The sequence below is a fragment of the Miniopterus schreibersii genome (genome assembly GCF_964146895.1).
Source record: "Miniopterus schreibersii genome assembly, chromosome: 10".
Lineage (NCBI taxonomy): Eukaryota > Metazoa > Chordata > Mammalia > Chiroptera > Miniopteridae > Miniopterus > Miniopterus schreibersii.
The window spans coordinates 70,927,694-70,943,662 of NC_138110.1; the positions used below are offsets into that span (position 1 = coordinate 70,927,694).

A 15,969-nucleotide genomic window follows, 5' to 3' on the forward strand; every position below is an offset into this window, starting at 1 on the left:
TATAACATGAATGACACACAAATTCAAGGAGTCTACTTTCAAATGGAAGAAGACACATAAACCAAACAAATATGTCGGTTATATGGTAGATTAGAAAGCGGTAAGTGCCAAGTGGGAAAAAGGCAGAAAGGGGACATGCAGTGTGGGGGAGGGAAGACGTAGTGAGGAGGGTGCCCTTTGAGAAGGTAACACGTGGGCAAAGAGTTGAAGAAGATGCGAGAAGAGCAAGCCATGCAGGTGCCTCTGGGAAGCGTGGTGGTTCTAAGATGGGAAGATGTCTGGGATGCTCGAAGAACAGCAAGGTCAGGATGGCTGGAGCAGAGTGAGTGAGGGAACGACAGGGAACAGGTCCCAGGGTCTGTAAGGCTCTGGGGCAAGGCGCACTGGAAGGTTTGAGCAGAGGAGCACCCTGCTCAGACTCCACCTGCCTCCTGGGTCCCCAAGTAACTGTGGGGCAAGCATGAACACGGAGGCCAGTGAGGACACTGTTTTGATAACTCAGGTAGGAGACAATGGTGAAAAGTGGTGGGATTTAGGATAATCTTAAAGGAGGGCTGACAGCATTTGTGGATGAACTGGTTGTAAAACAGGAGAAAAGTAGATTCAAGGATATCAGGTTGGTGGCCCCCAATGAGTCCTAACTCTGTGCTCATGCCCTTTTGCAGTCCCGCCTTTTGAATCTGGGTGAAGCCAGGTGACTTGACTTAAGCAATAAATGTGGCAAAAGTGATGCTGGGCCAGTTGTGGACCTAAACTTTACGAAGACATGACAGCATTTGCTTCTGTGTTCCTGGGCACCGTGGGCCACTATGTCCAGTGGGAGCGGTAGCACAGAAAGACCATGGAGAAAGGCCATGTGCAGAGGGCCCCGAGCCTGCGTGGAAAAAGGGAGCAGCTCAACCAGCCCAGCGCCCAGCTGTCCCCTCAGCTGCACGCAGCACAGGACGACCGGGGAGGGCAGCAGATAAACCACTGTATAAGGCCGTAGAGTAGCTGTTTAAGCTCCTACGGTCTGGGGCCATTTGTTGTACAGCAGCAGATGCCTAAAAAAATGACCTCAGGAATTTTGGCTTCAGCACCCAGAAGAATGGAGTTACCATTAAGCAAATGGAGGAGACTGCTGGTTAGCAGGTTTGAGGGAAAAACTTGGCTGGACAGGTTAAAATCTTACTGCTGCTAAATGGAAAAGAACAATGTTTTTCTGAATATATTAGAAGGAGGTCTTCTATTGCTTAAGCATGGCTGATTTTCTAAGGCCAGGAAAGGGCACTGTAGGAGAAACTCTTTGGATCTCCAACATAATAGCAACAGCAGAGGCTAAAGGAATTTAGATTTTTTTTCTTTCCAGCTTTTGGAACTCTGTTGACAATCAGTGGGATCCTTGTGGCAGCTCAAGGAAGAGAAACCCTAGTCCAGTTTCTCAGGCTTGCCACTGTGGTTTCAGGACCCCGGAGACTCTGCCACGTACGGGAGAAACCCGTGCTGCTTTCCCTCCCACTTTCCACAACTGGTCACGAAGAACCACCTTGGGCTTGGCTGACGGGCCTCCGGAAGCTGAGTGCACAGCCTTGGAGGGAGCCCCTGGCCAGTTTTTGATGTAATCCTTCCTGTGGCCGTACACTTCAGAGACGTGGCATGTGGGGAAAGAAACACCGCCTGGTCAGTTTGGTCAGCCTGTGGGCCCCTGATGATAGACATCTGGGCTAATACCTTGTGAACCTGAACCCAAATTCAGTGTTGAGGAAAAGCAGTATATTCCTTAAGAATTCTTATCATCCCAGAACAAATATTAATGTAAAAGGATTATGTTTGTCAACCTCTCGCTCACTCGTCCCCACCTGTAGCTAGCTACATTCATCCACCCACACCTCCTTCCCCTGAGTAATTGAAGGGTTAGAATACAGGTAAGGTAAAACAAATTAATCACACAAAAGCTCATTTCTTCTGTATTCGACCTTTCCTTGGGCCAGTGTTCCTGGGAGGGAGGATCTCCTTCCACTCATAACCTTTTTGCAGGTCCTCTACCCCATGCCTCAGCTCCACAACCCTAAGTTGGACAAAGACACTGTGCTTCCAGCACAAAGGGATTCATAAATTTTGAGCAATTACAGGGTTTATGTCAGAACAAAGTTGATGTGTTTGACTTAATATTTTGTTTCAAAAAAAAGATGTTGGGAGGCATTAAAAATTTTGAAACATAAAATTATGTTCTGGATATCCAGGCCCGAGAGATGACATTCAGGACAGTCACCAGGATGTATCTGTTCATGACATGGGGTCAATGGCAACCACTGCTCTGGGCTCTTGAAATCTCTTAGTCATAACACACCTTTGGCTATGGTTTCTTCCAACTCCCACAATTCCAGGGCATTTCCTCTAAGGTGCCTATCAATCCTTGGTGGACTGCTGCTGTCCAGCTGTATATTCACTACCTTCCTAAGGGTGTTTGCTTGTCTCCAGCAGTCTCATGCCTGTCAATACTGACTTAGCTGTCAACCCCACTTTTGTGACACATCCACCTTTTTCACTTGGAGAATGTTCATCAGATGTTGCAGGTGAAAATGGTTCATCAGGAACACAAGGCAGGAAGAAAGGCTGGCCCAGTGGGGTACACAGGCAGAAGGACGGGTCCACCCTCTGCAGGGAGATACAAAGGCCCACCATGGCTTCGTGGCCAAGAACACATAGAAAGTTTCTTAGTTTCAAGACCCCCAGCAGCAACCCTGAAATAAGGAGTGAAGTGCGGGTTCGTTTGGTAAATGATTGCAGGAAACACAGGTACGGGGATTGAGAAGGGCATAGGGAAGGGGGAAAAGTTAATACAAGGTGTATTAATAAGTCAGCTACCACAGCAGGTAACTAAAGCTCAATTCCTGACGGAAATCTCTCAAAAACAGTATGAAAAACATGCCTCAGAATGTTCTCACCCAAGGAGCAAGGAAGCCATATTTTGTTTGGGTTGCAGTGGGTTTTTTTTTTTATAATCCTTGCCCAAGGATATTTTTCCCATTGATTTTTAGAGAGAGAGTGGGAGGGATAGAGGGAGAGGGAGAGAGTGAAAGAGGGAGAAACATCGATGTGAGAAAGACACATCGATTGGCTGCCTTGTGCACCCACCCTGATGGGGGCTAGGAATCAAACCCACAACCCAGGGATATGCCCTTGACCACTTTGGTGCTCAGGCCGACGCCCAACCACTGAGCCACACGGGCCAGAGCAGAGTGATATTTTTATGCACCAGCCTCTATCACTTGCTGAGAGCTGCCTCTGGGGAGTGCTGATTCCATGGTACTCTGGGTTTGCTGTGGCCAGAAAAGGCCATCAGGCACAGAGGTGCAGATATCAGACAACTAAAAGTTGTCTGGGGCCCCCTGAAACACAGGCCTGCAAGGCAATGACCAGGGTCTGCTGCAGGGCACCTGCCGAGCTGGCTTTCAGTGGCTCAGACCTTCCTCAGTGCTCACTGTGTGAACCTGTGGCCTGAAAAAATGGGTGCTGGCTGTACTATCAGGACTGTGATGGATTTTCTCAACAGTTTTAGGATAAAACATATGTATTCTACAGCATTAGTGGAACCAGCATTGTATGGGGAAGAGGTAAGTGAGGCATTCTCTAGCCCTATAGTCCTAGACATCTTTCCAGGATATTATTAAGCGGAAAACTGCAGGTTATGTAAAACCCTCTGAGGATTCACTATAACCCCATTTTTGTGTTAAAAACACATAGGAAATTTACGCATAAAGAATCTATCAGAACACAAGCTCCAGTGTTGCTAACTGCTGTCTTTAGGGAAGTGGGGTTATGACGTCACTTTTTTCTTTCTTTTCCTTATTTGCTGGTTTCTTATAAGCATGGATTACTTTTATAATAATGACCAGATTAGAAAAATATTCTGTACAATCTCAAGACTCAAGAATAATTCCAGGGCTTGTCTAAATCTCCCCTTCCTCAGCCCCCCATCCCTCCCTCACACCCTCCGCCCAATGCTGCAAAGCCGAGCAACCACCCCTCTCACATGCGGGAGAAAACCAGGGATTAGGCACAAAAGGCTTTGAGCAGCCCAGAGAAACGTCCCCACGTCCGTGAATGAAAACTCTTCCATTCTGCTCACAGGCTAGCATTTAGGACTTGTTTAAACGGACTTGGTACAGAATTCTGACACCGACATCCGAGCTCAAGTTCACATTTAGAAGTGGCAGTTAAAAGATGAGGCACGGCCTGCCGGAGGCGGACATGCAGGAGGCAGGAGAGGTGGCAGAGCTGACAAGAGAGGGGGGCACAGCCTAGACAAGGCTGCCACCTGCGTTGTCGGTCAGCTGGGGCACGCGGGTTCCCTCCGCCTCCTCACCAAGCCGGGATGACACCCGTTTCCAAGCCCACAGCAGGATCATGATGATGACCTTGAGGGATCCAGCACAGACTTAACTATACTCAAGAGAACCAAAAATCCACTGCTCAGGGCTTAAAAAGAAATAGAATACGGGCACAGAGGTAAGACTCTCCACATTAAAAGTGGGCACCTTGAAATGCAGCTTCAGAGCCCTGGTAACATAAGCCAGAGGAGGACACGAGGTTATTTTCTTATCTGCTTCTACCTTTCCTACTTTTGTGTGAAACGAAGTTGATTTTACATTTGCCAGTATCCTCTGGTTACAGTGTCTGCTCTTTCACATCTGATTTTTATAATGAAGGAAATTACACTACCCATTACGTTTTTGCCTCGTGATTCTGAATATCACTTTTTTCCTCCACCCTGGCTTCACAATATCCCTTAAATTTAAAAAATAAAATGAAAAAGACACTGGAGAATAGTCTTAACAACTGCTATGGAGCCGGGCTCCTTTATGGTGACCAGTTTTTAAAATCTTCACAAAAGCGGTCTTTAACAAGCCCAAACTTTTAAATATGAACGGAATAAAGTCGAAGGGAGATGAAAGACACGGCATTCCTGGTGAAGTAGGTCAGATGATTTTCAGACTCCGAAGTGTCCTGATAGTTTTACGTGATCCAGTCCAGTTCCTGAAAAAACTCTGCCACCAGGTAACAGGTCTTTGGAAGCTTTTGAAGCCGAAGGCTCCCCACCAGCCAGCCCATCTCTCACTCGGCCCTCAGCCTCATTACGAAGGAGAGGGGGTGCCGCGGCACCGGCCTGTCTAGGGAACTCGGCGAGACAAGTGTAATTGCCTGCGCGAGGAGTCCAAGCCGGCGACTCCCGAATCATTCGGGTTTGCACCCACTCCGTTTCGGTTGTCTTTCCTTTATAATCTGGCCATACGTCGATGTCAAGTGTATAATTTCATCTGGGCCTTTATCAGTTACCGCCCAGAGCCATGATTACATGGTGCAGGGAACTTCCTCCCCCCGCAAGGCTGTCTTTAGTATCTCCTTGATGGCCACTCTCACGTGGGAAACCAAAAGGAAAGTCTTGCTTCTCTTATGTGGCTCCAGAATCACTAAGTATAACATTTAGAAGCAATTTATCAACTGCAACCACTGAGTTTTCAACTGCCACTGCAATTTTTCAAAGTGTTCTTATTCCTTCCCTTTGTTATTTTTATCAAATTGGCACGGAAATTTGAGGGCTTTCTGTATTGACCATCCAATCACGTACTAAGTTCAGCTTTTACCGTGCTAGTGTCCCCCCTAACTGCACACACATAAGACTGGGTTTTGAGCAATCAGGGTTCCAGCAAGAAGGCTCACGGTACCATTTCCGGAAGAAGAAACTTTCTACAAACAAAATAAAAAACGGCTCGCCAATCTAGGACTCAAAAGATAATTTATTAGTCTGAGAAGAGGAGTCACACACTATACCCAGTAATATGCTTCTTTTATTTTTGTGCCTTTACCTTAAAAATATATTTAAACAAGAAACAAAGATAATATTGAATTTTCCCATAAATTTCGCTTTCTTATTTACAGTGTTACATTGTAAATAACATTCCATTATACACAAATTAAGGACTGTGCACTGCTGTATGCTTCCTTTACTATCCTTTCATAAAACAGCACATACAGCTCGAAGCGATGCAGTATTAAGTTTAGAAAGGCTTGAGGAAAGAAGTACAAACTTTATCAATAAGATTATTATTTAAAAAGGCTCTGACCTTGATTCTCTGCTAGATTGTTTCACTGAAACCATTCTTTGTTAAAGAAAAATGCCCCACATGAGGGATGAGATTAACAGTTTAAGTTACCACAGGATCCACTTAAACTGGTTAACAAATAAAAACACTTTATCACTTATTACTGTTATTAAATGGAGCACTACCACTGTCAAGTCGTTAAACAAGCAGACTTACTCTCCAGTTCAGACACATTACATCAGTGACAGCTGGTGCCTCTTTACGAAATAAAAAAATGTTTCCTGCAACTTTAGGTTTGACTTGTAAACAGTTAAAGCACACGTTTTGTAAAGATGATTGACTCATTCCTGGTCTTAGGTTACACAATACGGAGGAGTTTCTAGTTCATCAGGGAGAAGCAAGCACACACGCTGCACGCGCGCACACACGTGCCCACAGGCGCACACGCACACCCCGCCACCCAGTCCGCCCGCCCACCAAGGCCCGCGCGTCACTGAGCACTGACTGCAGCACTCGCGTCGCCGGCGCACGAGGCTGCAGGAGGAATCATAAAATGAAGACGGCAGAACATCCAACTTCAGTTAAAAGCACGGGAAAGCGCAGGCTCTGAAATGCCCTCAGGCGCCTCATGCTCAGCCTGAAGGTTCAGTTCACCGGGCTCTCCAAGCGGCAAACCCCACCTTCGATTGCCACCGACTGTCCTGCCACCGCACCCGGAGGGAGTCTGGAAATGTGAGTCTGCAGAGAGGGAGACAGGAGAGCGTTAGAGGTGCCAGCTGTGTCCCCCACGCATGACAAAGGTGGAGGCAATACCAGAGCTTCACGTCACGGCTTCTCTGCTTCTGAGCATCCACAGACCGCGACGGTGGCCACCTCTAGGTGCCCAGAGGTCCCGGTGGTTCAGATGGCTCAGGGGACGTTTACTGAGCATCTCTACGTGCTATGGAGATACAGTGAGCAAGGCGGCCAAGGCCCTGACAGCGCAGGACTCCGTTCAGGCATGTTCAGAAGAGCAGCGTGTTCTTGCTATTGACACTATGACAGATGCCCCACTTCCACCCCCCTGTCCACCTCCACCCAGCCCCCAACAACAGTAGTGGTTTTAATGCCAACTGTATCGGTCGCATTCCAGTTCTATGAAAACTAATAACTTACATACATTTTGCCCTCTGAACATCAGAGCAACTACGGATACCTGGTTGACGTTTATACCTCCAACTTATTCCTTAAGGGATCTGAAGAGCGTACAAAAAGTCAGATAATCCAACAACCTAACGTGAGGCAGTAAGGAAAGGGTAAATTAAGAGGTCACAAAGTCAGGTGAGGACTGGCAGGAGGTTAACATCCAGCCTGAGTCCTGCGCCCGCGCTCGAGGCAGACTGCTGCCCTGTCAGCTTCGCAGCGGCCACGATGAGGTGGTTCACGCTGATCACAGGATCACAAGCACCCGGGTGCCCAGCCCCGAGGCCAGGAGCCATGTCTTTCGTAGGGCTCCGGATACAGCAGGTACCAGGTACCGTGGATTTCCTGTACAACAGCGAGCTCTGTAGGGCTGAGTGCCACCACACCACGCAGAGGAGGCTGGCCCACAGGGGTCAGGGTGGCAGCCAGGAATCCCTTTTCTGATGTCCTGCTGAATCCAGGGATAGATAAATGTCGGGGGTTCTAAGAAGAACAGAAGGACTGCATGTCCTTTAGGCAATCCCCTCTAATTCTCTTTCTCTAAACAAGCTTCTCCCGAGGACTGAGCCGAGGTGAGCTCAAGGCCCAGGTGAGGCGGTTAGATGCAGCCGGCGAGCCGGCCAAGCTTCGGCGGGACTGACGTCCTCTCATGCAACCAAGCAGGAAGCAAGCATACGTCCTAGATGGAGTGACAGGTAACATAGTTGGTTTGTCGTTGAGGGTGGACACTGCTCTTGAGTCTCACTATGCAAGTCCTGTTAGAGTAGCTGACATAAGTCAACAACGTGGAAAGTTCTGGAGAACAGGAACTGTTGTTTGAGTACTTGGTTTTTGTGGGCACAAGGCAGGAAGCAACCTGTGACCTTGGGGGTGAGGTCCGCTGACTTTGGGTGGAGACCTGGACAAAGCACTCTCTGTGGTGTCCCCTGGGATGCAAGTACCAGGGAGCTCACTCAGCGGGTTGTGCCTCTGGGAACCATGTCACAGAATCTGCCTCATCATCACACCAGAGGGCAGACTTGGGTCTCACCACTTGGACATGTTATAGCTAAGAAGTCCACAGCAAGACAAACTCGAGAATCTTCTGTTTCTTGGGATGCTTCATTAATCTCCTGCGAGGAGTTAGAAGAGGGTGTGTTGGATTCTGCTACCTAACAGCACTTGTCACATTAGGCACAAGAAGCTTAAATCCCACAATTCCTAGGGCTCAGTGTTGATGGGGCCACTTTTACATCTCAGGACTTGATTAACATGAGGTGAGAGAGAATTTTTTGCCTAGGAGTCTTTCATCAGTTTTTTAAAGGTTCTCCTAAACAGGAAAGATCCCTGACAGATAGAAGCCCCTCAGTCAGTTTCATCCCTCATGTCACCCTCTTGAGTCGTGCACACAGGCACGCAGCTACGACAGGGGCCAAGAGTAAAGCAGAACTGCTGTGGAAAACAGTATGGCAGTTCCTCAAAAAAGTAAACATAGAATTATCATATGATACAACACTTCCGCTTCGTAGTATATACCCAAAACAAGTGAAAGCGGGGACTCAGAAATATAGTTATACACCAACATTCACAGCAGCCAGAAGGTGGAAGCAACACAAAGGTCCATTAGTGTATAAGAGATAAACAAAATGTATAATATGCTTACAATGGAATATTATACAGCTTGACAAAGGAGGAACAACCTGACACATGCCCCAATATGGATAAACTCTGAAGACATTATGCTAAATGAAGTGACACAAAAGGACAAACATCGTAGGATTCCACTTATATGAGGTACCTAGTAATCTATAAACTCATAGAGACAGAGAGCAGAATGCCAGCAGCTGGGGGGGGGGGGGGGGAGTCACTGTTTAACGGGCACCACTTGGCCAGATGAATCACTTCTGGAGATGGCTGGCTGTACAACGTGAATGGACTACATGCCACTGAACTGTACACTCAGGAATGGGCAGAATGTAAAATCTGCCTTGTACATTTTGCAACAATTTTTTTTTATCCTCAACTGAGGATATGTTTTTATTGATTTTAGAGAAAGAGGAAGGGAGAGGGAGAGGGAGAAACACTGGTCGGTTACTGCCCATATGTGCCTTACTGGGGACAGAACTAGAAACCTAGGTATGTGCCCTGACCTGGAATCGAACCCACAACCTTTTGCTGTACATGATGATGCTCCAATCAACTGAGCCACCCAGCCAGGGCTGCCACAATTTTTTTTTAAGTAATAAAACAGAAATGACATGTTCCTACCTGGTCTAGAATAATTCTCCACAGGCGGCATTAAGAGACGGGGTCAGCTAGGAATGAGTCCATGATGCAGACCCCACAGGAGAAACACCACCACCAGGTTCTGCTCACTAATAAGTTGGAATTTTCTAAGGTTAGTTATCTGTCCCTAAAAGAGCAGCTCACAGGAAAACCCATCCTTGTGTTTCCCAAAGATCCAGGGAGAATCCAGGGAGCAGAGAGGACAGAGAATCAATTGCTAAAAGGTCAAAGAGTGGCCATATGTTCAAGCAGATGGCCTGCAACTTGACCAGAGGGATGTCAGTCTGATTTCCTATGACCATGGAAAAGACTCAGCACCAGAAGGAAGAAATGCATGTCCCTCGGACCAGGGGACTTGATAGCAATCTCAAGATTTACAAAAACACAGGCGGCCAATCCTAACTTATCTCTAACACTCCTACCCCCATTAAGTTTACGACAGAAGAACATCTAAATAAACTAAACTCAATCACAAAGTGTCAAGGAGAGTTAGGCAAGAAAAGAAAACGGGATTGAAAATGACAGTGGTGGTCCTGAAATTTTAACAGTGCAGGGGCAAAAGTACTTCAAAAATACACCAAGGTTTGTATAAACTGAGCTGTTTACACAAGGCAGAAATGTTCACCTAAACAAACTAGTTGTTAGACTAACTTAGGATCACCCATCCCCTCAACTGCCGTCCAGTCAAGGGGGCTTTGTGATTATGAAACACTGGCCTGCTCTTAGTGCTGAGAGGAATAAAATAGCTAAGCATCCAAATGTCAGGACTTCGCCAGGTTCATCCATCAACACGACCTTCTACTCATCAAAAAGTAAATGACCTTGGTCTGAAGAAGTTTGAGCCAGCATGTATTTGAAGCTTTCTGTGGAGATTTCAATGGAGCATCAAATGGTATTATAAACACTGGGAGCTGCTCAACAGAGTATTTTATAGGAGCGCACAATATATCACCTGTGTACTGTGTTGTGTGTTCACCACCCCAAGTCAAGTCTCCTTCTAAAGAACAACACAACCAACAAAACTGAACAGACTCAGAGACACGGGGAACAGGCTGCCAAGGGGAGGGAGCTTGGAGGGCCGGGTGAAAAAGCAGGAGGGATTAAAGACGACAGTGGTGGTCGCGAAACAGTCCCAGGGGTGCACAGCACAGCACAGCACGGGAGTACAGTTGATGACACTAACAACTATGTACGGTGCCAGGTGGGTGCTGGAAATATTTGGGGGGACCACTCTGTGAACTGAACAACTGTCTGACTACTCTGCTGTACACCTGAAACTAATAGAAAATAATACTGAATGTAAACTGTAATTAAAAAATAAAATTTAATAAAAAGTACAGACTAACCTTTCCCACTTTCCAAATGACGGTACTGTTGGAATGGGGACGGAATTTGAGATTCCCCAGACTAACAGGCCCATAGCAGTGGTCCCCAGTGGCCTGGCAGTGACAATTCCCCACTTTCCTGCTAATTCCCCAAGCGAGTGCACAGGAAGATCCCTGAGGCCAACACTCCTTGAAGAACTATCAACCTATAAATTAAACTGACTATTCAGAGCCAATATCCTTAGGGCTGTATCTTTCTGTAAAACCATATACACTGTATAATAACATACTTATCCTGAACATTTTAAAAGGAGAAAGTTAAAGAAAGAAAAATTAATATAGAAATTATACAATTGCTTGACGTTCTAATCACAATCTAAGTCTTCCTATCATTCATACTCATGTCTTTAAATCTTTCGAGGCCACCTTAGTGACGGCTCTTTTGTGGTTTCTAGGGAAACTTCATGCACACGATTTAATTTAAAAGTATCAAAGCCTTTACTTAGTGGTTATATTTTAATTCATCTTTCCACTCTTAGGAAAGTTGCTTGAGATCTGCCACAGGAGTCGAGAAAAGATTCTCTTAGACAAGTTACCCTCCTTTGGTGGGGTCAGGAAAAGAAAATCTAGACAGATACAGTCCAAAAAGCTTCTGGAAATATTTTATTCATTGGTTTCATAATTCTGAAGGTTTGGTTTTCTAGTTTTATTTTTATTATTTTAAAATCTTTTTTGGGTTATTTTAAAAATTTTATTCAGTTATAGCTGACATACAATATTATATTAGTTTCAGATGTGCAACACAGTAATTAGACATTTATGTACCTTACAAAGTGATCACCCAAATAACTCTGGTATTCATCTGGCACCATACGTACTTATTACAATATTATTGACTATATTCCCTATGCTGTACTTTGTATCCCCGTGGTTTTCTATTTTTAAAAAACAGAGAGAGCTTGGAGCAAGACGATACTACAGTCAAAGCAATGCATGCATTTACAGATAGAACAAAGGGCACCGGAAAGCACATCTACAAGGACAGTCCTAAGAAGCAACATTTCAAAACAGAGCAGAGGTGTTTTCATCAGCCAGTGGCTAAGAAAATGCATGTAGCGTGCAATACATTATGTCAAATTTTAAAATTAATTCACAGAGGCAGTTTATCACAACGGCTATATACGTGGTTCAGAAAAATGAGCCTCCAAAAGCAGCCGACTGCTTTCCTCCCATCATTTTTCAATGTTAAAAAAGAGACAGCTCAAAAGAGGTAGCAATAAAATAATTATAAGAACAACTCTTAAACTGCCAATGCACAAGAAACCGTATATTTGGCTGGAGTGACTTACTAGCTCTGCTTTGGATGACTAACATGTAGGTTTACCAGGTTTACATTAAACACAGTACCTGCAAGATGAGTTAGCACCTTCTGGATTGACACAAAATAAATACTGCTTTCTGTTAATAAAGTTTGCTCAAGATCAATTTGACTACTTAGCAGGAAGTTCCCTGGTCAAAGATAATTAGGTGTTAAGATAGTACATTAGTTGGCTAGGTCTTCCATAACAAAACACCTCAGGCTGGGTGGCTTAAATGGCAAAAAACTTATTTTCACACAGTTCTGGAGGCTGGAAGTCCAGAGGATCAGTACATTTGGTTTCTTCTGAGGCCTCTCTCCTTGGCTTACAGATCGCCTTTCCTCTGTGCATGCACACTCCTGGGGTCTCTTCCTCTTTTCATAAGGACCTGGTCCTACTGGATTATGGCCCCACTCTTATCACCTCATTTACCTTAATCACCTCTTTGGAGGCCCATTTCCAAATACAGTCACTCTCGGGGTTAGGGCTTTAAGATACGATTTTGGGGGAAAACAGTTCATTCTATAAGTGATCTTAAAGTGACACAGAGTGAAATCCAACAACGCTCAATGTTTTGGTCACCATAGCCTCTGAGCTGAAACGCCTGCTCGCCCCTCTCCACGTGCTCCTGGTTGTTGCTCAAGCACCCACTCCTGCCTCAAGGCCATTCTCACCCAGAAAGCTCTTCCATCCCATGTCCGCCTGGCTCCTTTTCACTTCTGTCGGATCTTTACCCAAAGCCACCTTCCAGGTAGGTTTACACGGTCCGCGCACCTGCATCTCACCACCCTCTGCCCCTCGGCGTTTCCTGCACCCCACGGCTATCCCACCGCCCATCCATCTTGCGTCTTTATCTTACTCACTGCTGCTCTCCCCCATATGCACAGAAGCTCCACAAGGGCGGGGGAGCCTGATCTGTTTGTTCGGTCTTTCCTCAGTACCTAAAAGACAGCCTGGGCCACGTTAGGGGCTCAGTGTATTTATTAAAGGATTTTTTTTAAGTGAGGGCTGGGAAATGAAAGAGAACTGCAACTTAGGCATTTCATATTACATAAGTTTTTAGTTTTCTGACTATAGTTTACAACTTTGTTATAAATTTTTGAAGATTTATATAAATTAAGCAATCAAAATGATACTAAAGTTATGGACCTTAAAACTCTGAAAAGAAAAAAAGCCTGCCTATTTCCCACGACCGACAGTCTGACCTGACAGTGATCATTTATCCTCCACGACTGCCCGCGTGCTGTCCTGAGAGAGCTCGCCGGGGACAGCAACCTGGACAGTGGGCAGGAGGGGCGTGTGCCTCGTGCGTCTGCTGTGCTTGCTGCAGTAATGAAATTGTGACGGATTCAGCACGAGGAGGGGCGTGGAAGACACCGGGGCAACCTTGCTCGCACAGCCTCTTCCCTTCTGGACAGCAGGGCTGCAGCCGGCTGAGAGACGGTGCCTCAGCTCAACTTCACGACGTTATCGTGAGCACGTGAAGAGTCAGACATTCCTTCTCCCTTCTCCTGTGAGCTCTGCCTTATTTCCAAATTGCTAAGTCCCAGGTAACATTTTGTTTTTAATCTACTAAGAGTGTCCCGTGAACTTCCTTAGTATAACATGGAACACTGTATCTGTTTTGTAGAATGAAGGTCCATTAACTACGGGCTAAGCTTACCTTCCGTACTCGACACTGGGCCGCAGGGCATGTCAGTTAGGGACTGAGGTGGCTCTGCTGGCTGAGCACATCTTATGTCCTCACAGAGGATTCTTACCTGATGTCATAACAGTCACCCTCCTCTCCTTCTACTGGCACGAGGGTGACAGACCTTAAATGACCCACTCCCGAGAGAAGGCTGGGGAGGCGTGTCTGGTTGGCTTTTATTGCTTTGTTTCTATTATAGGCTTTTTTTCCTTAGTGAGTTGAGTCAGGAGACACCCTGCCAGCCCTTCCCCTTCCCAGAAGTCCCCTGCCCACTGCTTTCAAGAGCTGTCTTTCAGGAGACGCGACGTGTGAATAAGTATATCCTGAGCATTCGCTGGGCACGGCGTTAAGCCTTGGAATGTAGTTTACTGCTCTAAAAGTAGTTTGGTCCTCAGGCTTCATCCTGAAAGCAGGTGTACTCACATAGTTGACAGTTTCGTGTGAACCTGCTTAACACAGCTCAGAATAATGTATTTTATAGACTACACCCCCATTTAACTATAAGCCAAGAGATCTGGGGGCGCTCTTCCCAAGCCTGGGTGATGCCGGGCAGACCAGGGAAAGTCCCGGAGCTGTGAACAGAGACTCTGGGTTACATGGTCTCTGGAGCAGCTCTCATAGTTTTAATGCTGATTTCATGTAGCTTTGCATACAGGATATTGCTAATGAATCAAGAACAAGTATTTTACTTCTGTCCCCTCACTGCCTTAAACTGAGAGAAGTAAGTTGGCCAGAGTGGTGTGAAGATGTGACTCCTAAGTTCAACCTAAAAAATCAGAAATATCAACAGGATGAAGAATTAATGCCACATGCTAGTCACTTTACTGTATGTCACCCCACCTCGCTTTCCATGTTAGAGCAATGGCGCCGTGAGAGACCCACTGGCAAATTTGGACAAAGCACAAAGGGAGCATTATGGTAAATGTCATTGTTAGTGCTGAAAAAGCTACAAAAAAGGAAAAGCTCTGTTGCTCTCACATATAAATATCGTGTCCAAGGAGCCTTAAAATAAGGTTACAATGTTGTCTGATGAGAACAGCATGTTGTCCCAGTCTCGTGGCAACTTTTGTGACTTCTTTTGCCATGCAAAGGACACCACACTTCAGAGGCAGCACCAGACAAGATCGCCCTCCTATTTTTAGCTTAAGAGCCCAACAAAGGCATCCACATAAACACGGCAATCTGCACAGTACCTATTACGCCACCACTCGCGCACGGAGGATCAGCATGGATATTCCGTTTTACTAAGGTGATAAAAGCGCTCCGCTATTTAGCAAACATTTATTCTGCACTTACAATGAGGGAATGGAAAAACAAACCACACACGGATCTTGCTCTGACGGCAATTATGTTTTTGTAGGATGCAGAAGCTAGTTCCTTGCGAAATCTTAATAAAAAATACCAAGTCCCTATATTTGCATAATGCTTTCATTTGCACGGTGATTTTGCATCAAGATCTTAAGAATACAGGTAAAAAGATGTATACCACACATATTTTTCAGGTGAAAAAAAGTGAGACTCAGCCTGGGTATGTGGTTTGCTTACCGTCACCGAGGAAGTGGAAAAACTGAGACTTGAATGAAAGCCTCAGGGCTCCAAATTTAGGGCTCTCTTCACTCCCACAGAGTCTTACGATGAAGGAGTCTAAATCTAGCTCTGTTAAGACACACACCTTTCACTGCAGGAGGCATAGGACTAAGCAGTTTTTCAGGGTGAAATAAGGCTTGCTCAGAAAAGCCATTACCACAAATTTTACCATCAAATTTCAGGGCGATTCTGGGATTCCGAGAACTGGGCTTGAACCTTAACTCTGCCACTGACGGGTTAGCTAGTCTCTGGACTGGAAGGTCATTAGCTCTCTGAACTTCAGCATCTTTGTAGATAAAAGTGAAAATTCGACTCAGTTATATTCAGGGTTATTCCCGATTCTAACATTCTACATAATTCTGTTTTCCAAAGACCCTCTAAACGTTGTTTAATTTTATTTCATTTTTTCCAAAAAACCCCACATGTCTAAATTTTCCTAGAATCAGGTTATAGACTTGTAAATATCCTTTCTAAGA

At 45.6% G+C, this 15,969-nt stretch overlaps 1 protein-coding gene across 9 annotated transcripts in view; it reads right to left on the reverse strand.

Annotated features, from left to right (window-relative positions):
* The window catches only part of TASP1 (taspase 1), a 271,602-nt gene that overhangs the window by 94,182 nt on the left and 161,451 nt on the right, over positions 1-15,969 (reverse strand). For 6 of the 9 annotated variants that reach the window (XR_013999595.1, XM_081148212.1, XM_081148209.1 and 3 more), the window contains one exon: positions 2,963-6,824. The exons of 2 other annotated variants lie outside the window; for them this stretch is intronic. Coding sequence is in view for 5 of the 7 variants with exons in the window: in XM_081148212.1 (XP_081004338.1) it covers positions 6,664-6,824 (161 nt within the window). In the remaining 2 variants the exon portion in view is untranslated. Of the gene's footprint in view, positions 1-2,962; positions 6,825-15,969 lie in introns of those variants that run through there. One more of the 9 variants, XR_013999596.1, reaches the window with a different exon arrangement.